The following is a 27,827-nucleotide window of genomic DNA, read 5'->3' as shown; positions in this document are numbered from 1 at the left end:
CTCATCAGTCCCTCCAGGAAATACTGATCTTTCCATCTCAATAATGAACAAAATTTCAAGTGATCTCCACAATATTTGCAGCCGATGATCAAAACACGACGTGGATGAATCTTCCAAAATACATTTAGAGCTTTAATGTTTTTATTCCAGTGACACATTAATCAAACGCTCCGATAACTGACTCATTAAATACTTCACACCATGCAGGTACAAACATACAGGACAGATCATCTCCATCTGAAGCACTTTGGTCAACAGCTGTTTTCAGTGAGCTGAATGATTCAAACAGTCTGCTTTATATTTCTTGATCCTTCTTTATCTTTTTTGATCTTCAGCGGCTGCTGACAGGAACAAACGGCTTTGTTCCAAAAACGTTCTGAAAAAGTTTCATTTCGCGACAAACGTTCAGACAGTTGATGTGAAGACGTTTCATCTCTTCAGTCGTGAGAAATCCAAAGAGAAGTTTTAAACAGCGGTTGTTTCCTCCAGAGTTCAGGATCCTTAGAGTTCAAATCTGCAGCGATTTAACTTCAGGATGAACCCGTTAATATTCCTGTCAAACACTTCCACCACAAACAATCACTCACTCATCAGTTTGATGTAATGAAAACATAAGAAGTGTCTGAGTCACTGTCCCTTTTAGAGTTTAGAGAATATTTTATTTTCTGTATTTCATGTTTTAATAACAAAATATTTGTCTTTATTTTACTGTTTTTAATCAACTTCTGTCACTGGTAAAAAGTAAATTAATGTATTAGTTTTATTAATGATAATTATGGTCAGTTATATTTCTGAGGTTGATTATTATTTATTCTAAAACAGTTTGTCTGTTTAAACTGAGAGTGAGTGATATCGGTAATAACCACAGTAATAACCACAGTTCTCTTCAGGACGTTTGTTTGCAGCCTGTTGTTCTTCTGTTGTACATCTCCATGTTCAGGTGACGAGGAACATGTTAGTGTTCACGTGATGAAGAACATGTTAGTGTTCAGGTGATGAGGAACATGTTAGTGTTCACGTGATGAAGAACATGTTAGTGTTCACGTGATGAAGAACATGTTAGTGTTCAGGTGATGAAGAACATGTTAGTGTTCAGGTGATGAAGAACATGTTAGTGTTCACGTGATGAGGAACATGTTAGTGTTCAGGTGATGAAGAACATGTTAGTGTTCAGGTGATGAAGAACATGTTAGTGTTCACGTGATGAGGAACATGTTAGTGTTCAGGTGATGAGGAACATGTTAGTGTTCAGGTGATGAGGAACATGTTAGTGTTCAGGTGATGAGGAACATGTTAGTGTTCAGGTGATGAGGAACATGTTAGTGTTCACGTGATGAGGAACATGTTAGTGTTCACGTGATGAGGAACATGTTAGTGTTCACGTGATGAGGAACATGTTAGTGTTCAGGTGATGAGGAACATGTTAGTGTTCACGTGATGAGGAACATGTTAGTGTTCAGGTGATGAGGAACATGTTAGTGTTCACGTGATGAGGAACATGTTAGTGTTCAGGTGATGAGGAACATGTTAGTGTTCAGGTGATGAGGAACATGTTAGTGTTCACGTGATGAGGAACATGTTAGTGTTCAGGTGATGAGGAACATGTTAGTGTTCACGTGATGAGGAACATGTTAGTGTTCACGTGATGAGGAACATGTTAGTGTTCAGGTGATGAGGAACATGTTAGTGTTCAGGCCGCAGCGTGAAGACGTTCCATCTCTAACTGGTGTCCGTTAGCGAAGCCTTTATTCGTACGGTTGCAGGTTCCTGACTTCGAAGCCGTGACCGAGGCTCCGTGTGCCGCCGAGTCGTCCGGTGGCGGCGAGTCCAGCTCCGGAGACTTGCGTCCGTAATAAAGCGCCCAGAGCAGCGTGAGGGTGAGCGCCATGGCCAGGATCTGAGCCACGCCGATGGACACGCCCAGGAAACGGAGCACCTGCAGCTGCTTGGTCCCGCGGATGAAGCTGTAGATCTTTGGACCGCAGCCCTGAAACAGGAAGAGGACACTTTACTTCCTGTCAGGGTTACAGGACCAACAGCAGCTGTTTCCTCACAGGCTTTATGATTGGGACAAAGCTCTGACTCTGATGTGTCTCGTCCAATCAGAGGCAGCGTCTCACCTCTTGGTGGAGGTCGCTGAGGTCGTGGTAGTGGGCATGGCGACCGCAGCCTGGGTACTGGTTGGAGCAGCAGGAGTCAGGTGGCCACTCCATCTCCGTCATCTCTAGCCAGTCGGTGAAGTAGATCACACCGCAGCACTGGAACTGGGACGCATGTCACATGATCACACATGACCACACCCACCTGCTCTGCGTGTGTGTGTGTGTGTGTGTGTGTGTGTGTGTGTGTGTGTGTGTGTGTGTGTGTGTGTGTGTGTGTGTGTGTGTGTGTGTGTGTGTGTGTGTGTGTGTGTGTGTGTGTGTGTGTGTGTGTGTGTGTTACCTCGGTCTGGAAACTGTTCCAGGTGTGTGTGAGCCACTGGTAACGCTGCAGGCCGTAGTTCGGCATCCGAGACTTCAGACTGATCATATCGGACCGCTGCACGGAGGGCTGGACACACACACACACACACACACACACACACACACACACACACACACACACACACACACACACACACACACACACACACACACACACACAGTTTCCATCACTGCAGAGGACGATAGTCTCTCATTGGAGGGCCACCCCCACCCCCTCACCCATTTACAAACAGCTGATGTCCAGGTGTGTCTGCTCTGTCCTGCTGATAAGAATCACTACAATACCCACAATCCCCTGCAGGCACAGATCAGCTGCTGTTTGTGGAGGTCACGGTTCAACATCAGGGAACTAAAATACGGTGAGGAGGGATCGTATTCATCAGCCGGGGGAAACAAACAAACAAACAAACATTCAATCCGACCAATCAGAGTTCAGCCTAAAGAGCTTCATGCAAACAAACTGAACCTGAAATGATCCACTTTTAAACTGAAATAAAAACCTTTTCATTCAATAGATGAATAAAATCACAGAGTACAAAACGTGTTTCGATGATGAGCCCGACGAGAGATTCAGAAACTGGATCTGATCTGAGAGCAGCGAGCCGGACGTGTCTCAGATGTCTGTTTATTCTTAGAACCGTGTGGTGTTGGTGACCTGGCTCTGGATCAGCAGCTGAACGTTAGTGAACGCTGACAGACGTCCAGCACGAACAAAGATCTCACAGGACAGAGGCATCACTCTGCAGGTTAACTCCACGACTTTCCTCTGAGAACTCAGGATGGAGGACTGAAGCTGCAGAAGGTGTATTTATCTGATCTTCAATTCATCGCGGCGTCCCTCGGTGAAAGACGGATGAATTGAAGATCGCGTCCCGGCAGGTTTGTGTAACGTGTCCTCACCTCGTCGTACGTCCACACGCCGCTGGACAGCTCCACACAGAAGATCACCAGCAGGCTGCCGAAGTACTGAAACACAAACGTCCACAGAGTGACACATCCTGTCTGATGTCATGTGATCTCCCTGGTGTCTCGGGGGTAACTGAGGAGGGGGAGGCACTTCCTGTCTCTTTGGTTTCCCATCATGCCCTGCTGGAGTCCATTCAACACACTGAAGCTTCTCTCTGTGTCCCAGCGGCTCGTCTTTCAGGGACACACTGATGGGACAATCTTATCTCATCTAAGGGACAATGGAGACACCTGACACCTGGTCCCGCCCACACAGGTGACAGCAGACAGGTGATGTGGATCAGAGGCCGGCCCCCTTCTCAGCCAGACCGTCAGAGAGGACACAGATTGACCTCTGTTAGGATCTGACTGGGAATCTGGACCTAAGGTCTTTAAGGTGTAAACGTGTTCGTTGTATGTTCATGTAAACATGTTTGTTGTATGTTACTAAATGTGTCAAATCTTCTCATGTTGCACATCAAACATGTTTATAAACACTGAATGACATCATACAGAATTAATCACGTATGTTCAACAGACTGAACGTCATGAAGGTTCAAACATCAACGAGATGATTTCATCTAACATACGTGTAGAAACTCAGTCTGTGCTGCACACGTATGTCAGAATGACTTCCCGTGTGAATGTCCATATCATTTACACGTATGACGGAGACTCCGTACCCATGACAGCAGCAGCAGGTCGCAGCGCAGCGCGCCGCAGTATCCCACCATGGCGACGATGAGGAGGAAGCAGCACACAGCAATGATGACGGGATGGACAGCCGGAGAGTACGTGAGGACGGCAGCTTCCTCCAACCTGCAGCACACACACACACACACACACGCACACACACACACACACACACACACACACACACACACACACACACACACACACACACACACACACACACACACACACACACACACACACACACACACACACACACACACACACACACACTGCTCTTCATCACCGACCCAACACCTTCCAGGTTCTGGATGACCCGGGTCAGACTGACACCTCGAGGCCTCTCATCTGGACTCACCTGGTGTGGGCTGTCAGGGTCAGGACGGTGTTCAGGGAGTCTCTGATCCACGCTGCCACCCCCAGCACACACGCTGACATCAGCTGGACACACACACATAAACACACACAGATCAGTTTCTGCTAACTGAAAATAACATCTCAGAATGTGAGACGCTCTCCAGATAGATGGCCTACTTTACTTTAAACACCAGCTAACCAGACTTTAATTAACCAGACTATAACTAACCAGACTTTAACTAACCAGACTATAACTAACCATACTATAACTAACCATACTTTAACTAACCAGACTGTAACTAACCAGACTATAACTAACCAGACTATAACTATCCAGACTTTAACTAACCAGACTTTAACTAACCAGACGTTAACTGTGAGATGCTGTGGGTCGGTGTTGTGGGTCAGTTTTGTGTTGTTTCGGTGTTGTGGGTCGGTGTTGTGTAGTGTCGGTGTTGTTGGTCGGTGTTGTGTAGTGTCGGTGTTGTGGGTCGGTGTTGTGTAGTGTCGGTGTTGTGTGTTGGTGTTGTGTTGTTTCTGTATTTTGTAGTGTCGATGTTGTGGGTCGGTTTTGTGTGTAGTGTCGGTGTTGTGTAGTGTCAGTGTTGTGTTGTTTATGTGTTGTGGGTTGGTGTTGTGTAGTGTCGGTGTTGTTGTTGTGTTGTTTCGGTGTTTTGTAGTGTCTGTGTTGTTGGTCGGTGTTGTGTAGTGTCGGTGTTGCATAGTGTCGGTGTTGTGGGTCGGTGTTCTGTAGTGTCGATGTTGTGGGTTGGTGTTGTGGGTAGGCGGTGTGTAGGGTCGGTGTTGGGGGTCAGTGTTGAAATGTCATTATTGTGGGTTGGTGGTGTGGGTCGGTGTTGTGTAGTGTCAGTGTTGTGGGTCGGTGCTGCTCACCCAGAACAGCAGGTTGAGTGCGTACAGCAGGCAACGCAGACACCTCACCGCGTCCTCCCGAGCCATCCCGACCGGAGCTCCGCCGCGCTGCTCACCTGAGCCCGGGGCACCATGGCAACATGCTCACTGCAGACACTCGGCCCGGGGCCCGCAGACGGGACTGCGCAGACTACCACTCATCACACCGGAGCCGTCTCTGAACAACTGCGTCTGCTCCTCACGTAACAGCCGCATTCCGCTCGGTGCGCGTCTCCGGCTCGGCTCCGTCCGCCTCCTGCTGTCAGCAACTCGGGTTTATCCGTGAGAAGTCCCGGAAACTTTCACAACAGGTGGTTTCTTACTTTCCCTTAGCCCCGCCGGGGTGGTGCAGTGAGTGGAGCCGCGGAGAGGCGCTGACACCTCCAATCAATCATCACTCAGTCAGCGGGACACGGAGAGGCTCGGCTCCGGTTAAAGAGCCTCCTCACGGAATTAGAAACGGTATTCTCTGTTTGTTGTGAGGTCCAAAATCATCCGACCGAAACTCCAGAATGTAAAAACACGGATCCAAACAGAAGTCCGGCTTCAAACTCCTCCAGGTCTGAATATGTGTCGGTGAACGGTCCCTCCGGTGAACGGTCCCTCCGGTGAACGGTCCCTCCGGGCGCACAGTCCAAACCGTCGAGTCCCTGCAGGCTGTTTGGAGCCGGAGTAGGAGAGTCTGAGCGGGGCGGTGCGGTCCGTCCTACTGCCTCTTCTTCCTCTAATAATTAAATGCGTGCAGCCCCCCCCAGCGTGTCCTGGGGGAGGACAGAGGAATGTGTCCGCCTCCAGCCGCTCAGCCCGGGGTCAGCAGGCCGGGTGGTGCTGCGGTGGAGAGGAGGATGGAGGAGCGGAGAGGAAACTGAGCACACACACACACATACACACACACACTCGCACGCAGATACACATACATACATACACACAGACAAACACGTTCACACACAGACACACACACACACATACACACATAGACATACACAGTATAAAAATAAGAAGGATATAAATAGCCAAAATATGTGGACACAAAATGCTTCATCACCAAAAGTTTCTGTCTATATATATTAGCCAAATTATATAAAGACACAACTTGATCAAATAAAATCTACAGGTTATTAAGTGTATTTTGTCTACATAATTTTGGCAATTTAGTTTATCTTATAGTTTGTTTTCATACTTATAGCCAAGAGTATATGGACAGTAATTACCAACTGTTAATGAGTTTGTGTCCACATACTTTTCAGATCGAGCTATGTGGCCAAAAGTATGTGGATACCTCCCGCTGATGTAGATGATAGTTTATTGGTAAAATCTACACTCTAATAACCCGTACTTAGCGTCTGCATACTTTTGGTCATATATGGTCTTCCTATCAAGCTAGTAATTTATATACACACATGTATGGTCAAAAGTATGTGGACACAGTGACTTTTATTGAACCACAACAGAATCCTGGGTTTGTGTGTCTGATATAATCAATATGAACTGATAATCACATCTGAGTTCATGTAAACTTAATAACAGAATATGTCTGATTCCAGTCTTTTCATGTCAGATGATTTACCAGTTGATTTATTAAAGGCTCATCCTAAAATAACTATATGATGAATATTGTGTTTTTACAATGATGTAAACGTGCTGTTTTTTTTTACACAATATTTTCAGTATATAGAAAAATACAATTGGGAGCAACAGCAAAAACAGGTTAATTGTAAATAATGAAAATAAAACTACAAAGAAAGAGTCAGCTCTGAATTAAATAATCTATCAAATAATTATTCTATTTTCTTGAATATATATTTCCCGTTTCCAATTTGCATATAACCTATCCTGTAGTCCATGTGTAAGTAACAAATAAACCTTTGAATGCTTGAAACCTTCATTTCATGTAGTAAGTACAGATTATTCCTGATTATTAATAAAGATTGGTGACTGATATTTAATCACACAATGAATAAATTATTTGAATTAAACCAGTTTTTTATTTGGGAGTTGTTTTACAGTACATACACTATAAACACGTATTAAACTACAACTTCCATGATGCTTCTGTTGCGAGAACGCAAATCAACGTCCGCCTAGATTTCAACCAATCAGAACACCGGTAGCCGATTGCGTCACTTTCTGTGACCTCAATTTTTCGGAGTATTTTTTTCTGAGCGAGACAGCGGCTGGCGGCGCCATATTGAAAGCAGAAAACATTTCCACTAAACGCGTAAAACATCAAATTTAGCGCGATGCTGTACTTGGAGGATTACCTCGAGAGTGAGTACGGGCCTCCCCCGAGGCGGAGGCGGTGCTGTTGGGCTGTTTTCTACATTAAATGTGTGTTATTTCGTGGCCCGTGCGGCTCCGGCCGTTAGCCTAGCCATGCTAGCAGGTTAAGTGCTTTTTCTTCTCCTGGCAGTGATCGAGCAGCTTCCCATGGACCTCCGCGACAGGTTTACGGAAATGAGGGAGATGGACCTGCAGGTTCAGAGTACGTACCGCTCCGCCGGCTAACGGCGGCTCACAGCGGCGCTCACACACCGGGAGCAGTCACGGTTTAACGGGCACACAGAGAGCCGCCGTGCCGGTTCCACCGAACAGCGGAGTTTAACACCGAGGAGCTGTTTCATTCATTAGCACACATGTTAGCTCCGCCGGCTAACAGTGACGTCATATAACGTTTGCTCTGGTATCACAAGCCGGCCTGTCATTGATCAGGTGGATCGATTAAAGCAGGAACTTCACGTATCAACGGGTTTTCACTTCTTTTTTTGTTTTTTCAGAGCTGAAATATTATCAACGAGCCTCTTCCTCGTTTTTAACTTAGCAGGAGACTTCACATGTTTATAACATGTTTAAACACACGACCTCATATTAATGGAAATCTTAACACTGGACACGATATTTAAACATGTTGTTCTGATGGCAAATGATTTCAAACCGAAAATAGTCATGTTAATATCTACATTCAGCTGGAATTAAACAGGAGAGACTTTTATTAATAATAAAAACAGCTCTGATCAACTTCAAAAACGCAGAGGTGACTAGTTTGTTAATGAGCAGTTTGTTTCCATGGAAACGAAAAGGGCTGGGTCACAAATTTATATCAGAGAGAGCTTAAATCTGAAACATGAAGTGACTGCAACTGATTTTAATTTTCTTGTTCATGTCGTCAGATGCCACAGATCAGCTGGAGCAGAAGGTCATTGAGTTCTTCGTCAACGCCAAGAAGAACAAACCTGAGTGGAGGGAAGAGCAGATGGAGGTCATCAAAAAGGTCCAAACTTATTTGAAATCACCAAAAAGGTCCAAACTTATTTATGAAATCACCAAAAAGGTCCGAAGTGATTGATAAGGGGAGACATTAATAAAAATAAACCCAGTTCATTGATGATCTGTTGTCTGTGATGAAGAGGAGGAGGTAATCTTCATCCTCGTCTGTTTCAGGATTATTACAAAGCTCTGGAAGATGCAGATGAGAAAGTCCAGCTGGCCAATCAGATCTATGACCTGGTGAGTGACATCATCTTCATCTGAACATTCTTCATACATTATCATCCGTAACTCTGTTTCAGGAAGCAGTGACATCACACTGAGGTCATCACAGGGCAGGAAACAGCTGGTGGTGTTTTTTTTTTCTTTACAGTAAAGTCAGGGTTCAGTTTTAGTGAAGTTAAATCAAACACTGTGTACAGTGTAGTAGAGCTAGTCCACCAGCAGGGGGCAGACAGACTAACAGAGTCCAGATGTTAACATCATCAATGCAGTGATCAGTGCACATCTGTATATAAACAGCTTCATTAGTTTGAACATCATCTGTAATAATCATAATAATATCACGTCTGGTTTATCATCGTGTTTGGATTATCAAACCTGCAGGTGTTTAATCAGCTAATCGGTTCAGCTGAGTTCTCTCTGAATCAGTGATGCCGTCTGTCCACAGAGGATCTCTGAGCTTTTGTTTGTTTGTTGTTGTCTCCAGGTGGACCGCCACCTGAGGAAACTGGATCAGGAACTGGCCAAGTTCAAGATGGAGCTGGAGGCCGACAACGCCGGCATCACAGAGATCCTGGAGAGACGTGAGTCTCCACTCTGACGGTTTATGTGACTGTTGACGAACAAGAAGTGGAGCCAGTTTAACTTCCTGTCTTCTTCCTCCTGATCAGGATCTTTAGAGATGGACAGTCCGTCTCAGCCTGTCAACAACCACCACGTCCACTCACACACCGCCGCCGAGAGTAAGACGACCTCTGACGTCTCAGGGCAACAGGTAACAGAGGTATTATGGGATGTTGACGTGTGTGTGTGTGTGTGTGTGTGTGTGTGTGTGTGTGTGTGTGTGTGTGTGTGTGTGTGTGTGTGTGTGTGTGTGTGTGTGTGTGTGTGTGTGTGTGTGTGTGTGTGACAGAGAGGAAGTACAGCGCTCCGACCCATCACACCACGGAACACGTTCCAGAGAAGAAGTTCAAGTCTGAAGCTCTGCTGTCCACACTCACCTCAGACGCCTCCAAGGAGAACACGCCAGGTAACACCTCACCTGTCGGGTAACACCTGGTTATCTGGTTGACCTGCTCTGCCTGATGTCCACCTGTGTGTCCCCTGCAGGTTGCCGTGCCAACAGCACGTCCTCATCCACCACCAGTGTGTACAGCGTGAACTCCTCCCAGCCTCTGGCCTCCTACAACCTGAGCTCCTTACCTGCGGGCCCCGGGGCCGGAGCCGGAGCCATCACCATGGCTGCCGCTCAGGCCGTCCAGGCCACTGCTCAGGTAGGACTCACCTGGCGGAGCTCTCAGGTGACCCCGGTGATGTCATGCTGCCGCATCCGTGCTACGTGTGTGTTGTGACCCCGTGTTGTGTGTCCAGATGAAGGAAGGCCGGAGGACCTCCAGCCTGAAGGCCAGTTATGAAGCCATCAAGAACAACGACTTCACGCTGAGTCGGGAGTTCTCTCTGTCCAGAGACTCCACGGGTTTCTCCTCCTCCGCCCTTGCCTCCACCCTCACTCAGACTCTGCCCCCAAGCTCTGCTTCTGACTCCCGGGGACGCAAGTCCAAGTAAGACACGCACACACACACTCAGAAACACACATATACACACACCCACATCAGTGCTCCTCCCAGACACACACCTACACACAAGCACACACCTACCTGTGCCGTGGTGTGTACTCCAGGTGCTTCATGTGTTTTCCAGGAGCAACATCAAGTCTTCCAACCATCAGTCCTCTTCGTCCTCCTCCTCTTCCTCGCTGTCCTCCTGCTCCTCATCATCAGCTCTGGCTCAGGAACTTTCCCAGCAGGCATCAGCGCTGCCTGAAGCCGAAGCCAACAGTCAGGTGGACTGGACCTACGACCCCAACGAGCCCCGCTACTGCATCTGTAACCAGGTACACACTCACAAACACACACAAACAAACAAACACACACACACACACACACACACACTGACAGTACTACCATTTGCCAACAGGACCCTTGATTGATTGATTGATTGATTGATTGATTGATTGATTGATTGATTGATTGATTGATTGATTGATTGATTGATTGATTGACATAATATTGATTACCTTGGATGTCTCCAGGTGTCGTATGGAGAGATGGTCGGCTGTGACAACACAGACGTGAGTACGATGTTAGTACTTCCTGTAGTGACAGCGGTCTCTCTCTGACGGATGTTATTGATCTGTCCTCAGTGTCCCATCGAGTGGTTCCACTACGGCTGCGTGGGCCTGACGGAGGCTCCCAAGGGGAAGTGGTACTGTCCTCAGTGCACCGCCGCCATGAAGAGGAGAGGCAGCCGCCACAAATAGACCCACTGCCACCTGTCTGCCATGTTGGAGCCTGACCTCCACACGCTGCAGCCGGCTGAGGTCAGAGGTCAACAGGCTCGCAGACAAACACACTGACGACTAACTTTGTGCCAACGGACATGGACCGACACGGGAACGTGGACCGACACGGGGGACGTGGACAGACACGGGGGACGTGGACCGACACGGGGGACGTGGACCGACCGTGGAGCAACATGGATTGGAGCTCGGAAGGAAATCTTTGGGTTCTGAGATCAAATCTGACATCCAATCAAAACACTGGAAATATTCATCTTAAACTCTTAAAAGTCGACACTGAACGTCCTCCAAACGTTTCAGAGACCAAAACCGGTTTAATGTCTTGGTTTATTAAACTTCAGTTTAACTTCATCAACAAGCCTGACTCAAGCTTAGAAACATAAACCTGACTCTAATGTTGCAATCCACACTTTATTCATCCTGACCTCGTTTTTATCAAAGGAAACTGGGAACACCTGAAAACAGAAGCCAGGTGTTCCAGAGGTTCCAGGTGTGTCACTGAACTGGAACTGTCCGTCTTCCCCTCGACTCTTTCACTTCGATCTAAACCGTCAGATTTATTTCAAAGTTTAAATCATTTCCCATGAGGCCGTGCTCTACAAACAGGATGAGTTGGACCATTAACATGTTTCCAGAATGTACTGTGTGTGTGTGTGTGTGTGTGTGTGTGTGTGTGTGTGTGTGTGTGTGTGTGTGTGTGTGTGTGTGTGTGTGTGTGTGTGTGTGTGTTTTATTTGTTCCCACGGATGTTCAAAAAAAGTTCAATAAAGTGATGATCAGGATGTTTTGGTAAAACTGTTGATCAACTCGTGTTTTTTATATTTGACCTGAAAGTTGTACTCAGACCAAAACAGGAAGTGGACGCGACGCAGACGATGACCTCGCCAACCCGTTTGTGTAACTGGCTGGTTTCTCTGTCTTTACTCACCAGCTCAATTTACTGGAGCGACTGGCGTCACTGACATCATCAGAAATTAAGCTGCTGCTATGGTGGCCCTCGAGGACAAAATACAGAACTCATTTAAGGAGACAGACAAACATGGAGATGTTTAACTGCATTTAATGTCCTCAGTGACAGACACTGCGTTTAATGTCCTCAGATACAGACGCGCTGCGTTTAATGTCTTTAGAGACAAACGCTGCGTTTAATGTCCTCAGATACAGACACTGCGTTTAATGTCCTCAGATACAGATGCGCTGCGTTTAATGTCTTTAGAGACAGACGCTGCGTTTAATGTCCTCAGAGACGGACACTGTGTTTAATGTCCTCAGAGACAGACACTGCGTTTAATGTCCTCAGATATAGACGCGCTGTGTTTAATGTCCTCAGAGACAGACACTGCATTTAATGTCCTCAGATATAGACGCGCTGTGTTTAATGTCCTCAGAGACAGACACTACGTTTAATGTCCACAGATACAGACACGCTGCGTTTAATGTCCTCAGAGACAGACACTGCGTTTAATGTCCTCAGAGACAGACACGCTGCGTTTAATGTCCACAGATATAGACACGCTGCGTTTAATGTCCTCTGATACACAGACACTGCGTTTAATGTCCTCAGATATAGACGCGCTGCGTTTAATGTCCTCGGAGACAAACACTGAGTTTAATGTCCTCAGAGACAGACACTGTGTTTAATGTCCTCAGAGACAGACACTGCGTTTAATGTCCTCGTATACAGACACGCCGTGTTTAATGTCCTCAAACACTGCGTTTAATGTCCTCAGAGACAAACACTGCATTTAATGTCCTCAGACGTGCTGCGTTTAATGTCCTCAGAGACAAACATTGCGTTTAATGTCCTCAGAGACAGACACGCTGTGTTTAATGTCCTCAGATACAGACACGCTGCGTTTAATGTCCTCAGATGTGCTGCATTTAATGTCCTTAGAGACGGACGCTGCGTTTAATGTCCTCAAAGACACAGACACTGCGTTTAATGTCCTCAGAGACAGGCTGCGTTTAATGTCCTCAAAGACAGACACTACATTTAATGTCCTCAGACAGACGCTGCGTTTAATGTCCTCAGATACAAACACGCTGCGTTTAATGTCCTCAGACGTGCTGCGTTTAATGTCCTCAGAGACAGACGCTGTTTAATGCTGTACAGACGCACTTTCAATGTCCTCAGATACAGACAGACACTGCGTTCAATGTCCTTCAGACAGAGACACTGTTTACAAAGACAGCTGCGTTCAATGTCCTCAATGTCCTCAGATACAGACACGCTGCGTTTAATGTCCTCAGAGACAGACGCTGCGTTTAATGTCTTCAAAGACAGAGACACTGCGTTTAATGTCCTCAGAGACAGACATGCTGCGTTCAATGTCCTCAAGAGACAGACACGCTGCGTTCACTGTCCTCAGATACAGACACGCTGCGTTTAATGTCCTCAGAGACAGACGCTGTGTTTAATGTCTTCAAAGACAGACACTGCGTTTAATGTCGTCAGAGACAGACGCTGCGTTTAATGTCCTCAGATACAGACGCGCTGCGTTTAATGTCCTCAGAGACAAACACTACGTTTAATGTTCTCAGACATACTGCGTTTAATGTCCTCAGAGACAGACGCTGTGTTTAATGTCCTCAGATATAGACGCGCTGCGTTTAGTGTCCTCAGAGACAGGCTGCGTTTAATGTCCTCAAAGACAGACACTGCATTTAATGTCCTCAGAGACAGACGCTGCGTTTAATGTCCTCAGATACAGACACGCTGCGTTTAATGTCCTCAGACGTGCTGCGTTTAATGTCCTCAGAGACAGACGCTGTGTTTAATGTCCTCAGATACAGACGCACTGCGTTCAATGTCCTCAGAGATAGACACGCTGCGTTCACTGTCCTCAGATACAGACACGCTGCGTTTAATGTCCTCAGAGACAGACGCTGTGTTTAATGTCTTCAAAGACAGACACTGCGTTTAATGTCCTCAGAGACAGACACTGTGTTTAATGTCCTCAGATACAGACACGCTGTGTTCAATGTCCTCAGATACCACATTCGTTCATATTTACACATTTACCAAGCAACCAAAGAGTTAAATTGATTAATTTAGTCTTTAAAAAGTGTTTCTGACTAAAAAACGGAAGTTAGACTTTAATAGAAAGATTTAACTTCTTTAACTTGGACTTCAATAAGGAGGTCGTGACCTCCTACAGAGGAGGAGGAGGTGCGGAGGCTGGCTGAAACCTGACCACCGGGCCTCCAATCCTCTTCCTCCTCATCTTCCTCCTCATCTTCCTCCTCCTCCTACTCTCCTTCCTCCTCCCTTTCCTCCTCCTCTTCCCCCTCTTCCTCCTCTTCTTCCTCATTCTGCTGATTTAACTCAAACCAGATGCTCTGCTTGTTTTCTCTCTTCGTCACTAAACTTCATGTGTTTTCCGTCTGATTTGAAGCTTCGGGTTTTACCAGTGTCGCGGCTCCGTTAACGGAACTCTGCGCAGTTTTTCACGGTGTTTTTCTACCGGAGGATTTCCAATAAAACCGAAGAAGTTAAGGAGCGGAGGAGAGGAAGGAGCCGTGTTGGTCTTTGAAGTGTCATATGGCCGACTTTAAACCCACATGATCTCCCCGGGAGAGGAGCTGCTGCTCGGCCGCTACGGTCTCCGCTGCGCAGAAAGTTCCGGGAAAATATCCAGAATTTAAACCGTGATTCTTTATTAACGACGTTTCTCTGGACTTTGTAGTTTTTCCACAGGTAAACACGGGACCGGTTTAATCTTTATTTCAGCATTTATCAAACTTCCCAGCAGCATGTGACCAAAGTTCACCGGAAGTTGGGCTTATTTAACTTTTGTTTGTCTCCCAGCAGAAACTGTTCAAAAGTTTAAGATGAATTCAGACTTTTTCAGACTCCTGCAGATCCTCCGGTAAATTCGGCATAAATATAATCCAACACAAAGCTGTTATGAAAATGAACCGCTCCCTGTTGCCAGAGCAGTCATGTTGGTGCTGATTCTGACCCGAGCAGGCAGTGGGATGAAGGTGATGAAGATGAGCAGTGAGGCCCTTGGTACTGCGGAGTGAAGGTCCTCCTCCATGCGGTGCCTCCTGGCCTCGGCTGGGGACCTCCTCCTCAGGCCGGCCGGGACGCTGCTTCGCCGCCGGTCCTGCTCCGGCCCGCTGCTGCTGCTCGGGGTGGCGGTGTGTCTCTTCTACCAGACCCTGATGGTGGCTCGGAACCGGCTTCGGTCTGGAGCGCCGCAGCCTAATGTGGGCCGTGAAGATGGAGTCCTGCTGGAGACCCGGAGGTTGATATCCGCCCTGGAGGCTCTGCAGAGGGACACGCAGGTAAATCTTTGGATTTTAACATGGAGGCTGGTTCAGAGGTCTGGACGGAAGTCAATGTGAAGTCCTCACAAGTGATAGAAATAGGACCGTGTGTGTGACCTGCAGTGAACAACTACATGTTTAAAGTCTCTCGTTTAAAGAGTCCTTCCTGTCCTTTCTACCAGATCCTCTGACTTCTTCTTCCAACTACAGCAAACCAGGTCCATGACTGTTAGGGACCAAATCCATTCAGAATTAGAACAATTTAAAATGTGTTTGTGTTTGAGGGACAACAGAAGGAAAAATTTCTAAAACACCATCAACATGATAAAACAACAATATCAACAAACTTCATTCAAAAAGTGTTTTTTCTTTGCTTTTGTTGTTTTTTTATATCAAGAGTGAATTATTTTTCAACTCTTTACAGATCCTGTAAATATAATTAGTGACACTAATCTTGGCACCAGACTCCAGTCAAGTTTTTGTCAATTTAATGTGTTTCATTAACTGTAATTCTTTTCAAATTTACAGAAGCAAAGTTAACTAATTTAATACTTTATCAGACTCTTTTGGTTAATTTGTAATAAATTCAGGCCATAAATAATAACAATAAAACTGTTTTTAAATGATGTTTGATTAAATTTGAAAGTCATTCTGTAAAACTCTTTGATTAAAAGCTTCATATTCTGACTGCAGTCTGGTCTTGGGACTCTTTAACCTTCAGTACAAAGTGCCTGTGGAGGCTCCTTAAATTGACGGATTTGTGAATGGAGTTTTGTATGTGACCCTCCTGGGGGTTAAGGCTCCTTCTAGCTCATTGTTGAAGTATTTTTAGATTGTGGGCTGCGTGCCAAGGATGACTGACAGCTGCACGGACCAATCAGAGAGCCAGCGTCCCATCGGTATGTGTGCTCAGTATTTTAAGAGTTCTGGAGCTTCGTGTTCCTGATAAATATGTTCAGAGTGTCGGTCAGCCAAGGATCCAGTTTCTGACAGATTACAGAGTGTAAATAGGAGCAACACACACACACACACACACACACACACACACACACACACACACACACACACACACACACACACACACACACACACACACACACACACACACTCTGTTTGTGTTTGCTTTATTTTATTAAGGCACTAAAACTGCTGTCTGTCAGCTGCTGGGCTTTAAAGGAGCAGTCCATTGTTTTAACAGACGTTCAGATCGGCTGGTTTTAACCCTTTACTCACCTTCATCAATACGTCTGACTGCAGTTTAATTTCACTTTTTTTTAAAATTATTATTTAAAGCGTTAAAAACCTCAGAAATCCATGAAAAAGGTCCATAATTTAATGTGTTTGTACTAAAGTCCATTTAAAATTCTAAAGTTTTTATCAGCAGGATTTTTCCTGATTTTAGTCCCAGATCCACTTTTAGGTTCTGAACTCTTCAGTCTGACGCTCACTCTGATTTTACACTTAAACTCTAATGTTTAAAATTTATACTTTAAACTTTACAATTTGAATTTTTAACTTTAAACTACCAGCGTCAGCCTCAGCTGTAGTCTGTCAGCTGTTCACTTCTCTGGTTTCTCACCACAGTCTCCAGTCAGTCTGGGAGTTACTGCTCATTCACAGGAGTCCAGCAGAGTCCAGCAGAGTGCTTGGCAGTCTATTTTGAACCCGGTCTTAGCAGAAGACCAGATCCTGAAACTGAACCCTGAAGGCCTCAACAGGGAGTCAAACAGGGATTTTAATGGATTATCACTTCAGGGACAAAACATCCTCAAACTAACCAGATGACATAAAATCCATCCCATAATTATCACCATCAAAACTCTGTAATCTGTTAGTGAAGGTTTTAAATTGAAATGTTTTTATTCAGATAAAATTCCACAAAGATGATCAATAAATAAACTTGAACTCTTCGATCAACAAAATAATAATAATAAAATAGGGACGGACGGCTGGACGGAGCGTTTGATTGACGGCCGATCGCCCAGGTGACAGGTGAGACCTTTAAACCAGATCAGAGTGTTTTTGCAGCTGCAGCCGTCAAACTGGTTTCAAACTGGTTTCAGATGCTGCTGAAAAGTTTTTACTTTTATAAACCTCTGAAATTAAAAGGATTTAAAATAAGAAGAAAATACCGAGAGGCGTAACTCTGACAGGAAATACATAATTTAAATTTAAATTATATGGAAATATCAGGAGGAGTCCCTCTGATGGGAAATATAAAATTAGAATTAAAATATTTGGAAACAACAGGAGACATCACTCTTGACAAGAAATAATCGGATCCTCTTCCTGTTCTGGGCTCAGGGCCAGGTCTCGTCGCAGAGGCCCCGCCCCCTCCGACGCCATCGGGCTGTCGTTCTGACGGGTCGACACCCGCTCTCTGACACCGAGGTCCAGCTGTACCAGCGGGTCCTGCAACAGATGGACTACGAGGTCCAGATGTCCCGATACGCAGAGACCAGCAGCTTCCTCCGGACCCTGCAGGGTAAACACATGACCGGGGGGGGGATGTCAGGTGTGTGGAGACTTCCTGTGATGTCAGGTTGGTGGGTGGAGACTTCCTGTGAAGTCAGGTTGGTGGGTGGAGACTTCCTGTGATGTCAGGTGGGTGGAGACTTCCTGTGATGTCAGGTTGGTGGAGACTTCCTGTGATGTCAGCTGGGTGGAGACTTCCTGTGATGTTAAAAGAAGTCCTGATAAAGCAGGAGGAGTGAGACCTCCTCATCATGTATATGAATGTTTGATGAAACCTGACAACAAAAACAAACAGGAAACAAAGTTATTTTTTTCCTCAGTTTAATCAAAATAGGACTTTTATTTTACAACTTCCTGTCTGTCTCCATGGTTACAGGTGTAACATCCTGTCTGTCTCCATGGTTACAGGTGAGGGTGGGTGGAGCCTCCTGCTGTGTCTCAGCAGTGCGGAGCGGAGCTGTTTGCGGAGGATCTCCTTCTCTCACCTGCAGCAGCATCAGACGGTGAGACTCACCTGTCTTGTTACCACCTGTGGAGTTTGATGACATCACAGCTCGTGTGTGTGTGTGTGTGTGTGTGTGTGTGTGTGTGTGTGTGTGTGTGTGTGTGTGTGTGTGTGTGTGTGTGTGTGTGTGTGTGTGTGTGTGTTGTCAGGTGAACCTGCTGCCACGGCTGATGGAGGCGTTCTCAGACGCAGGTGAAGGTCTCTGTCGCTTCTCCACTCGCTCCTCAACAGGTGAGTCCAGGTGAATTCTCAGGAGGTGGAGTCACAGACTCAGGTCAGCTGATCAGGTCTGTAGTCACATGATCTGATCAATACATTTTTAAAATAAGAGTGCAGTGTTGGTCACAGTAATTTAATGTTTTGTTTGATTTCAAGTTGATGTTGACCTTTGTTTTTGTCTGTCTGTCTATCTGTTTGTTTGTCTGTCTGTCTGTCTGTTTTTGTTTGTTTGTTTGTTTGTTTGTCTCTCAGGATTTGATTTACCCATGAAACCACACTCGTGTGGATCGACCAAACAGAAGCTCCAGATTCCTCTGGACAGGTGTGTATCAGCAGTCAGAATCATTCATTCTGGGATCTGGTTCTTGTCTGGTTCTTGTCCGGTTCTGGTCTCAGAGGACAGACAGGTCTTACTTCATGTTCACTGTGTCTCTGACAGTCGCTCACATGTCAAAGCCACACCTCCTGCTCTGGTTGCTATGGTGGATGTTTACGTCCTGGTGACCTCAGTGACCCCGCTGACTTCTTTCCTCCATGACATCAGCGTGGTGACGACCAATCAGCAGCAGAGGGGACGACCAACGAAGGTCAATCACCTGTCAATCATTTTTAAATGACTGTAATTTTCTCTTTGATGTTCACTCTTCATCTCCTCTTCTTCTCAGCTCAGGGACTTCATGCTGCAGCAGCTCGGACCTACAACCTCCCATCAGGCTTTGGGGCAGGTGAAGAAGGTCATAGGTGAGGTGCTGCAGGCAGCATCGACCAATGAGAAGCAGGAAAGTGTGAACAGGTTGGTTCTCTGGTGTTCTTATTGAAAACTCAGTTCAGAAGTCCCTTCAGAAAACGTCCGTTTTAACGGGAGGATGTGGGTGTCAGACAGGAAGTGTCTCCTCAGGTGTGTCTCATGTCTCCTGTGTTTCAGGTGTGTGTTGTGTTTCCAGCTGCTCACCTTCACTCTGCTCTTCAGCGGCTCCATCACACCTGTCGTAGTCCAGGTAAGACACAGGAGACGTTGAGGACTGTTATTTTGTAAACATAGCTGATGATCAGTGGAGGGGGCGGGGCTGTAAGTGGTGCACCTGTGCAGGTGAGCTGACCAGAGGAATAAAGGAGCTTGTTGTCTCCGTTATCTGATGATCACAGCGTTCTGATGAAATGCACTTTACTGAACCTCGAACACAACACGTCTCCTCAGGAGGACTGTGACCCGAGAGGAGACATTTGGACATTTATCGTCATGGAGACATCTCTGGTCCACCTGAAGGGGTCACACACACACACACACACACACACACACACACACACACACACACACACACACACACACACACACACACACACACACACACACACACACACACACACACACACAAGTGAACGTCCACCAGAGGTCATCGTGTCCTCAGCAGCTCTCTGATTGGTCAGCAGCTCTTCCTTTTCTGATGTCTGTCCTCTCGTCCTCAGGTGGACACCGAGTTGACTTTCTCGTCTCTGAGCGACGACACCTTCGACCGACAGATCACCAAAGACCAGATCCTGGAGGACATGCTGCGCTTTCTGCTGCTGCCACGCACAAGCCTGTCCCCGGAGACGCGCCTGTCCTCAAGGACAGAGGCGGGACAGGTGAGTCCACAACGTTAACACAAGTTAGATCAAAGTTGTAAAAAAAATTGTTTATTTCAGAAGTTTTCTGGAACAAACTAATAACAATCATAATAATAATAATCATATGATAATATTAAAATAATAATAGTCATATAATAATAGTAATAATGATAAAAGTAAAATAAATAAATAGTTATATGAAATTAATCACTAAAAACAAATAATGAATAAATAGAGATAATAAATGAATAAATATAGAGATAATAAATATAGAGATAATAAATGAGTAAATATAGAGATAATAAATGAATGAATATAGAGATAATAAATGAATGAATATAGAGATAATGAGTTAATGATGGAGGTCACAGAGTTCTTCATGTTTTGTGTGTGTGTGTGTGTGTGTGTGTGTGTGTGTGTGTGTGTGTGTGTGTGTGTGTGTGTGTGTGTGTGTGTGTGTGTGTGTGTGTGTGTGTGTGTGTGTGTGTGTGTGTGTGTGTGTTCAGTACGGTGGCTGTAGAGGGACACTCGGCGTCTGTCTGTCGGAGGACAACTTCCTTCTTCTGCTGCAGTTTCAGCAGCAGGTGAAAACGACGTCATCATTCCAGCTGGTACGTTCCTCTTCATCATCCTCTTCCTCCTCCTCCTCTGATTGGTCCACATGGATGCAGGATGTCACAGTGACAGGAAGTGAACCGGAACTGTTTGAACTTAGCTGGTGTTTGTGTCTTCTTCTGCAGCTGCATCCCAGAGTCTCCTTGTCTTCATCTTCTTTATCATCCTCTTCTTCTTCATCATCCTCCTCCTCGTCTCCTCTCAGAGTCTCTGATCTCTTCATCCTGATCAGTCGTTTCTACGAGTTAAACAGCTGCAGGTGAGATCCAGATGTTCAGCATGATGGTGGTGATGATGGTGGTGATGATGATGGTGGTGATGGTGATGATGATGATGATGATGATGGTGGTGGTGGTGATTGTGATGGTGATGATGATGATGATGGTGATGGTGGTAATGGTGATGATGGTGATGATGGTGATGATGATAGATATGGTGATGATGACGATGGTGATGATGGTGATGATGATGATGATGGTGGTGATTGTGATGGTGATGATGGTGATGATGATGATGATGGTGGTGATTGTGATGGTGATGATGATGATGATGGTGATGGTGATGATGATGATGATGAAGGTTCATGTTTCTCTCAGGAACAATGAGACAGAGAAACCGACCAATCAGCAGCCAGCCTGGTCTTCCTCACAGGACGAAGGTGAGAGGCTGATCCAGTTTTAACATCTGGGTCAGGTCAGAGGCCTCCGCGATGACTTATTCGGTCCTCGTCCTGCCGCTCTGTGATTGGTTTGTTCCTCTGTTTTTCAGGTTCCTGCGTGGCCCCCCTCCTCAGGCAGATCTACACCGATCCCCCCCTCACCCTGACTCCGCCATTCAGCCCGCGGGTCAAGGAATACCGTGCCGAGGTGAACTTTGACACAGTGACGGTTCGAATCCGGCCGGAGCCCGGCAGCTCGGCCTGCAGGGTCCACCTGGACGAGCACCGAGGACCCAGGTGAGGCCAGGTCTGACCCCTCACCCCTAACCCCCACAGACCAAGTCATCTGTGTTTTTTTTCCCCTCAGGATGGCAAACTTCCCGGTCGGCCTCGGCAACAGCCGGATCAGCATCCTGGTGACGGACGGCGCCAAGCTGGAGCCCGTGGTCATGACGATCTACACGGTCCACATGTTCCGGGAGAGCCGGCCCAGCCTGCCCATGTTCGGAGAACACCTGGTCTGCAGCTTCCTGCAGGTACGTCAGCAAAAACAGATGCTTCTCAGTCCGGGAAAAAGATCTCCACCTGGTTCCCCCGATTATTATAATCCACAGATCAATAATCCACAGTTCAATAATCCACAAATCAATAATCAGCAGGTCACTCAGTGTGTGTGTGTGTGTGTGTGTGTGTGTGTGTGTGTGTGTGTGTGTGTGTGTGTGTGTCATATTGATTGTATTGATCGTGTGATCATTTCCAGACCTGATGTTGATGCTAACACCAGACTCCCTCTGTAAAACATGGAATTTAAAAATGTATGATGATGAAGTATGAAAATAAACAGATTAGAAGTAGAATAAATAAATGTGCAGGTTCATTTACATCCACAATCCAGATGTTATTTTAATAACAGAGGGCCTCAGACAGATGAAGTCAGCGGTCGACGTGGCAACAGCAGCAACATGGCGGCGTGTGTGGATGAAAGGCGTGCGGTGTGTTTGGTGTGTGATCTCTGAGCTCAGGTACGAACAAGAAAATCCCTGTTAAGTTTTCTTGTCGCACTTTGTTGTGAGCTGCGACGCTGCCGTGCAGAATGTGGCGCCGCGGCGACGAAACCTGCAGCCGCTGCGCAGGAAGGAGCAGAAGAAGAAGACTGCATGTGTGTGTGTGGCGGCCGGCGCTCTGAAGTCGGGGCCAGACGTGGCGGCTCCCACGGGGCCCCTGAGCCCGGTGGTCGGATTTATTTGACCTGTGACCTCTGAGCAGAGGAGCTGGAACGACGCCCGCTGTGGACCTGCAACACAAAGAGGAGGAGAAGAAAAAGACGATGAAAGAAGAAGAAGCAGCTTTGATTTGTAAGAGAAGAAGAAGATGAAGAAGAAGGGAGGAAACGAGGACAGGAAGTGAAGAAGAAGAAGTGTGACGGTGATGGCTGCTCATTGGTTCACCTGTCTCACCTGATGTCTCTGGTGTCCCTGATGCCCCTGGTGTCTCTGGTGTCCCTGGTGTCTCTGGTGTCCCTGATGTCCCTGATATCCCTGATGTCCCTGGTGTCTTTGGTGTCTCTGGTGTCCCTGATGTCTCTGGTGTCCCTGATGCCCCTGGTGTCTCTGGTGTCTCTGGTGTCCCTGGTGTCTCTGGTGTCCCTGGTGTCCCTGGTGTCTCTGGTGTCCCTGATGTCCCTGATATCCCTGATGTCCCTGGTGTCTTTGGTGTCTCTGGTGTCCCTGGTGTCTCTGGTGTCCCTGATGTCCCTGATATCCCTGATGTCTCTGGTGTCCCTGATGTCCCTGATATCCCTGGTGTCTCTGGTGTCCCTGAGGTCCCTGATATCCCTGGTGTCTCTGGTGTCTCTGATATCCCTGGTGTCTCTGTTTCAGGACTGCAGTCTGCTGGTCCAGCCCGGTCAGTCCTGCGGTCTTCAGCTCCACATCCCGTCTCAGAGTCCAGTCCAGACCTGCAGCTCAGGACACGTCCCAGGTCTGATGTCCTGCTGAGGGACCGCCCCGTTATTTCTACTGTTTTTAATCTTAGGACATGTCTCACCTGCATGTCTGTCTCACTAGTCTGTCTGTCTCACCTGTTTGTCAGGTCGGTGGGTGGTTCCATGTCTCAGCTGCTCTGACAACAGAACATGTGATTGGAGGGAGGTTGCCTGGCAACCAGACGGCTGTTACCACCCGATAGTGGGCCGCCCCCTGCTGCAGGACTGCATGACAGACAGGAAGGTGAGGTCAGCTGATCACAGGTCATGTGACCAGGTCTTCAGTCTGGTCTCAGATGTCCTGACGGGGGGGACCCCCTGTCCTTCTGTCTGTCCTCCTCCTGCCTGTGCTCCTGTCTGTCCTCCTGCTTGTCCTCCTGTCTGTCCTCAGGTGCTGTTCCTCGGGGACTCCACCAACCGTGGGATGATGTACTTCCTGCTGCAGCGGGTGAACTCCAGCTTGGAGGACTGGGGGAAGTCTCACCACCTGCTGATCCACAGGGACCTGAACGGGGGACGGACGCAGGTGTCCTACTCCTACTACCCTCGGTTCTGGTTGGACACCACGCGGAGACCAACGTTCAGGGAGGCTTTGCTGCAGCTGCTGGATAGGTGAGACGCTCCAATGTCCCGGATTTCTTCATCGATGTCATATTTCTGACTCCTCCTCCTCACTGGACCTTTAAATGTTTTATTCTCATCGCACCGACTTCCTGTTTCAACCTCCATAAAGGTCACGACCTCTGGTGAACTCTAACCGGACAGTTCTGGTGGTGGGCGGAGTCCAGTGGCTCAACACCAACCACCTGAGGACCGTCCGAGAGGTTCTAGACAGGTGAGCACACAGAACCATGACCGGGCTCAACACATGCAAGCATCCATACTGTGGTTACCATGGCAGCAGGGTCACATGTCCCCCTTCACCTCCCCCTCGTCGTCAGAGAGTCTCTCAGTAACATCATGGTGGTGGTGAAGTCTTTGGGGATCGGCTTCCACCTTCCTGTGGATGGGATCCGCTCCCTCAGCCTGGTACGCTGCTGTCCGTCTCCTGTCCGTCACCTGTCCGTCTCCTGTCCGTCACCTGTCCGTGCTGTCGCATCAGTCCGTCTCTGTGGGGTAAAAACCATCCGTCTTCATGTGGACCTGTTGTTTCTTATTCAGACTGAGATACAAGATCTCTACAGAGAGAACGGCAACATCATCGCCAACGCAAAGCATCATGGGTATGAGGTGATCGACACCTTGAGCATCACGATGGGTCGATATAAAGAGTTCCTGCAGGGACGATGTGCGTGCCACTTCCACGAGGTACCACAGCACTGCACGATACAGTTAATGATCCTTCAAACAATCTTTAGAGGAACCGCAGAGTTTCCAGTAAACATCTTTGTTCCAGTGAAGTCCACAGTGAAGTTTTCGCTGAAGTTTCCAGTGAACACCTAGTTTCCAGTGAACATCCAGTTTCCAGTGAACATCCAGTTTCCAGTGAACACCTAGTTTCCAGTGAACACCCAATTTCCAGTGCACATGCAGTTTCCAGTGAACATCTAGTTTCCAGTGAACACCTAGTTTCCAGTGAACACCCAATTTCCAGTGCACATGCAGTTTCCAGTGAACATCTAGTTTCCAGTGAACACCTAGTTTCCAGTGAACATCCAGTTTCCAGTGAACATCTAGTTTCCAGTGAACATCTAGTTTCCAGTGAACATCCAGTTTCCAGTTTCCAGTGAACACCTCTCAACATGTAGTTTCCAGTGAACATCTAGTTTCCAGTCAACACCTAGTTTTCAGTGAACATGTAGTTTCATGAACATCTAGTTTCCAGTGAACACCTAGTTTTCAGTGAACATCTAGTTTCCAGTGAACATCTAGTTTCCAGTCAACACCTAGTTTTCAGTAAACATCTAGTTTCCAGTGAACATCTAGTTTCCAGTGAACATCTAGTTTCCAGTCAACACCTAGTTTTCAGTGAACACCTAGTTTCCAGTGAACATCCAGTTTCCAGTGAACATCTAGTTTCCAGTGAACATCCAGTTTCCAGTGAACATCCAGTTTCCAGTGAACACCTAGTTTCCAGTGAACACCCAATTTCCAGTGCACATGCAGTTTCCAGTGAACATCTAGTTTCCAGTGAACACCTAGTTTCCAGTGAACATCCAGTTTCCAGTGAACATCTAGTTTCCAGTGAACATCTAGTTTCCAGTGAACATCCAGTTTCCAGTGAACACCTAGTTTCCAGTGAACACCTAGTTTTCAGTGAACATGTAGTTTCCAGTGAACATCTAGTTTCCAGTCAACACCTAGTTTTCAGTGAACATGTAGTTTCCAGTGAACATCTAGTTTCCAGTGAACACCTAGTTTTCAGTGAACATCTAGTTTCCAGTGAACATCTAGTTTCCAGTGAACATCTAGTTTCCAGTCAACACCTAGTTTTCAGTAAACATCTAGTTTCCAGTGAACATCTAGTTTCCAGTGAACATCTAGTTTCCAGTCAACACCTAGTTTTCAGTGAACATCTAGTTTCCAGTCAACACCTAGTTTTCAGTGAACATGTAGTTTCCAGTCAACACCTAGTTTTCAGTGAACATCTAGTTTCCAGTGAACATCTAGTTTCCAGTACCAAATGAGTAAACCTGGACTTTCGTTCGGGGCCTGATTTGTAGTTCAGCTCACTTTTCTTCTGTTTTCTCAGGTGGAAAAGGTTTGGTCGACGAAGCCTCCAGACGACCCGATATCCACCAACAGGAACAGAACCAACAGAACCGGACCTGTACTCAGCAGCCAATCAACCGTGCTGGACACAGACAAGGAGGCGGGGTTCAACCTCCCAACCTATCACGTGAGAGGACCAGTGAACCAGGTGTACTCTGAGATCCTGCTGAGCCGCCTGTGTCCCAAATCCAGAAACTGAGAGTTAACAGGTGAGTCCTACTGGGAGACTCACCTGTCCTCACCTGGGTCCTCACCTGTCTTCACCTGGATCCTGAATTCATGAACACGGAGGACAAACTGAAATTTTTTAATCTCACCAGCTGGTTTTTCCTTGTTTCTACAGGTTTCTACTGGTTTCTACCGGTTTTCACTGGTTTTTACTGGTTTCTACAGGTTTCTACAGGTTTATACTAGTTTCTACTCTAACTTGTTTTTAATGCATATTAATGAGTTTATGATGCGTACTAACTGTGTGTACCACAGTCAGATTGAGACCTTTCCATCCTATCAGAGGTTCATTTCTGACATGCTCTCATGTTCGTGTCTTCACGTCCTCTGTACATATATTAATATTTCTATATATACCTCACTCTGATTTATCCTGTATATCGGATCATATATATGAATATATCAGATCATATTCGGCACCAAAGACTCGATGATAACACTGTTTATCTCGTGAAAGAAATGTCTTATATAATTCTCTGCATATATTTTCTATATTTTTCTACGGCTGATTAATGTGCCTTTTTCTCTGAACGTGTTTACATGCTGGAAAATATTAATATTTATATGAATGTGGTGTCAGGAATGAACTGTAAAGACATTTTAATAGAACGTTTCATAGTCTCCTCTTTAATGTAACCTTTTTGCAAACAGACTAAATCATGACTTTATACATGTTGATAAACACATCATAAGAATTTATGTCGATCATAAAACTGATCAGTTCATCACCTCCTTGTTCTGTTATCACTGAGCTCATTGGACACGTTGGTTTGTCAAAGAACATTTTTTTGAACACTACTGAACATGGAAACATCCGGAGAACCATGTGGTTGAAAGTTCTGGAAAAAGACTAAGTTTTTTTTTTTTACATAAATTATTATTCAGCATTAAAATTTATAAAAAGATGCTTAATAAAATGTCTTCTTTACATTTTCTGGTGCTGAACTTGGTGAATATTAATTCACACCAAAGTCCATTCAAAAATAACTCTGTTTAAGGTTTTACTTTATATCCCTTCCTTTTAGAACTTCACCAACTGTCGTCACAGATCAAATGTTATTCTTTATGTATTTTTGACAGTGTTTCAGTAAATTGTTAAACATTTGAATGGAGTTTGGTTTGGTGTTTCAGTCCCTCTGTGTGTGTACTATTGACTCACAACACCAAACTCTGTTCAAAAATCCAGCTTCAGTCATAAAATGTGAACTCAGCATCTGAATGATCCAATGAGCAGAAATTCATAAAACATATGAACTTTAGGACTGAATGTTAAATTGACAAATATTTGAATGGAATTCCTTTTGCTGTTTTGGGGT

The 27,827-nt window shown here is 46.2% G+C and overlaps 3 protein-coding genes across 4 annotated transcripts in view; 2 read left to right on the top strand and 1 right to left on the bottom strand.

The window, feature by feature from the left end:
- Positions 1–6,120, bottom strand: part of tspan12 (tetraspanin 12) — a 6,136-nt gene extending 16 nt beyond the window's left edge. The window contains exons 1-7 of one of the 2 annotated variants that reach the window (XM_069724150.1): positions 5,373–6,120; positions 4,480–4,562; positions 4,112–4,247; positions 3,384–3,449; positions 2,443–2,550; positions 2,121–2,264; positions 1–1,987 (exon numbers count right to left, since the gene is read on the bottom strand). The exon at positions 1–1,987 is cut by the window's left edge and continues 15 nt beyond it. In XM_069724150.1, the coding sequence (XP_069580251.1) occupies positions 1,691–1,987; positions 2,121–2,264; positions 2,443–2,550; positions 3,384–3,449; positions 4,112–4,247; positions 4,480–4,562; positions 5,373–5,438 (900 nt within the window). In that variant the 5' untranslated portion in view covers positions 5,439–6,120 and the 3' untranslated portion in view covers positions 1–1,690. The remainder of the gene's footprint in view (positions 1,988–2,120; positions 2,265–2,442; positions 2,551–3,383; positions 3,450–4,111; positions 4,248–4,479; positions 4,563–5,372) is intronic. The other variant, XM_069724151.1, reaches the window with a different exon arrangement.
- A 1,419-nt stretch (positions 6,121–7,539) lies between these two features.
- ing3 (inhibitor of growth family, member 3) lies at positions 7,540–12,037 on the top strand. The gene is made up of 12 exons (XM_069724142.1): positions 7,540–7,658; positions 7,801–7,872; positions 8,558–8,658; positions 8,829–8,894; positions 9,364–9,460; positions 9,548–9,619; positions 9,790–9,906; positions 9,987–10,150; positions 10,248–10,438; positions 10,578–10,770; positions 10,969–11,007; positions 11,080–12,037. The coding sequence occupies exons 1-12, from the start codon at positions 7,631–7,633 to the stop codon at positions 11,194–11,196; spliced, it is 1,257 nt and encodes a 418-aa protein (XP_069580243.1). The 5' UTR covers positions 7,540–7,630; the 3' UTR covers positions 11,197–12,037.
- A 2,514-nt stretch (positions 12,038–14,551) lies between these two features.
- cped1 (cadherin-like and PC-esterase domain containing 1) lies at positions 14,552–27,239 on the top strand. The gene is made up of 22 exons (XM_069724153.1): positions 14,552–15,104; positions 15,206–15,525; positions 17,812–17,992; positions 18,391–18,485; positions 18,637–18,718; positions 18,959–19,028; positions 19,146–19,293; positions 19,372–19,499; positions 19,632–19,704; positions 20,174–20,332; positions 20,821–20,925; positions 21,055–21,188; positions 21,526–21,587; positions 21,698–21,884; positions 21,955–22,123; positions 23,468–23,567; positions 23,679–23,815; positions 23,963–24,183; positions 24,305–24,406; positions 24,513–24,600; positions 24,733–24,879; positions 26,264–27,239. Exons 2-22 carry the CDS (start codon positions 15,274–15,276, stop codon positions 26,480–26,482), a joined length of 2,859 nt encoding a protein of 952 aa, XP_069580254.1. The 5' UTR covers positions 14,552–15,104; positions 15,206–15,273; the 3' UTR covers positions 26,483–27,239.
- Positions 27,240–27,827: the final 588 nt, after the last annotated feature.

Source organism: Brachyistius frenatus, unplaced genomic scaffold (assembly GCF_029030835.1).
Source record: "Brachyistius frenatus isolate BFR_SWC_R1_liver_20210118 unplaced genomic scaffold, ASM2903083v1 Contig_362, whole genome shotgun sequence".
NCBI lineage: Eukaryota > Metazoa > Chordata > Actinopteri > Embiotocidae > Brachyistius > Brachyistius frenatus.
The sequence above is the reverse complement of the archived record's forward strand: the minus strand, read 5'-3'. Positions and strand labels throughout refer to the sequence as shown.

Coding starts and splice junctions, on each gene's coding strand:
- ing3 (XM_069724142.1), top strand. CDS start 7,631: ATGCTGTACTTGGAGGATTACCTCGAGA. Junction 7,659..7,800: donor CTTGGAGGATTACCTCGAGA/GTGAGTACGGGC, acceptor TTCTCCTGGCAG/TGATCGAGCAGCTTCCCATG. Junction 10,151..10,247: donor CCGTCCAGGCCACTGCTCAG/GTAGGACTCACC, acceptor TTGTGTGTCCAG/ATGAAGGAAGGCCGGAGGAC.
- cped1 (XM_069724153.1), top strand. CDS start 15,274: ATGCGGTGCCTCCTGGCCTCGGCTGGGGACCTCCTCCTCAGGCCGGCC. Junction 19,500..19,631: donor AAGCAGGAAAGTGTGAACAG/GTTGGTTCTCTG, acceptor CCTGTGTTTCAG/GTGTGTGTTGTGTTTCCAGC. Junction 19,705..20,173: donor TCACACCTGTCGTAGTCCAG/GTAAGACACAGG, acceptor TCTCGTCCTCAG/GTGGACACCGAGTTGACTTT.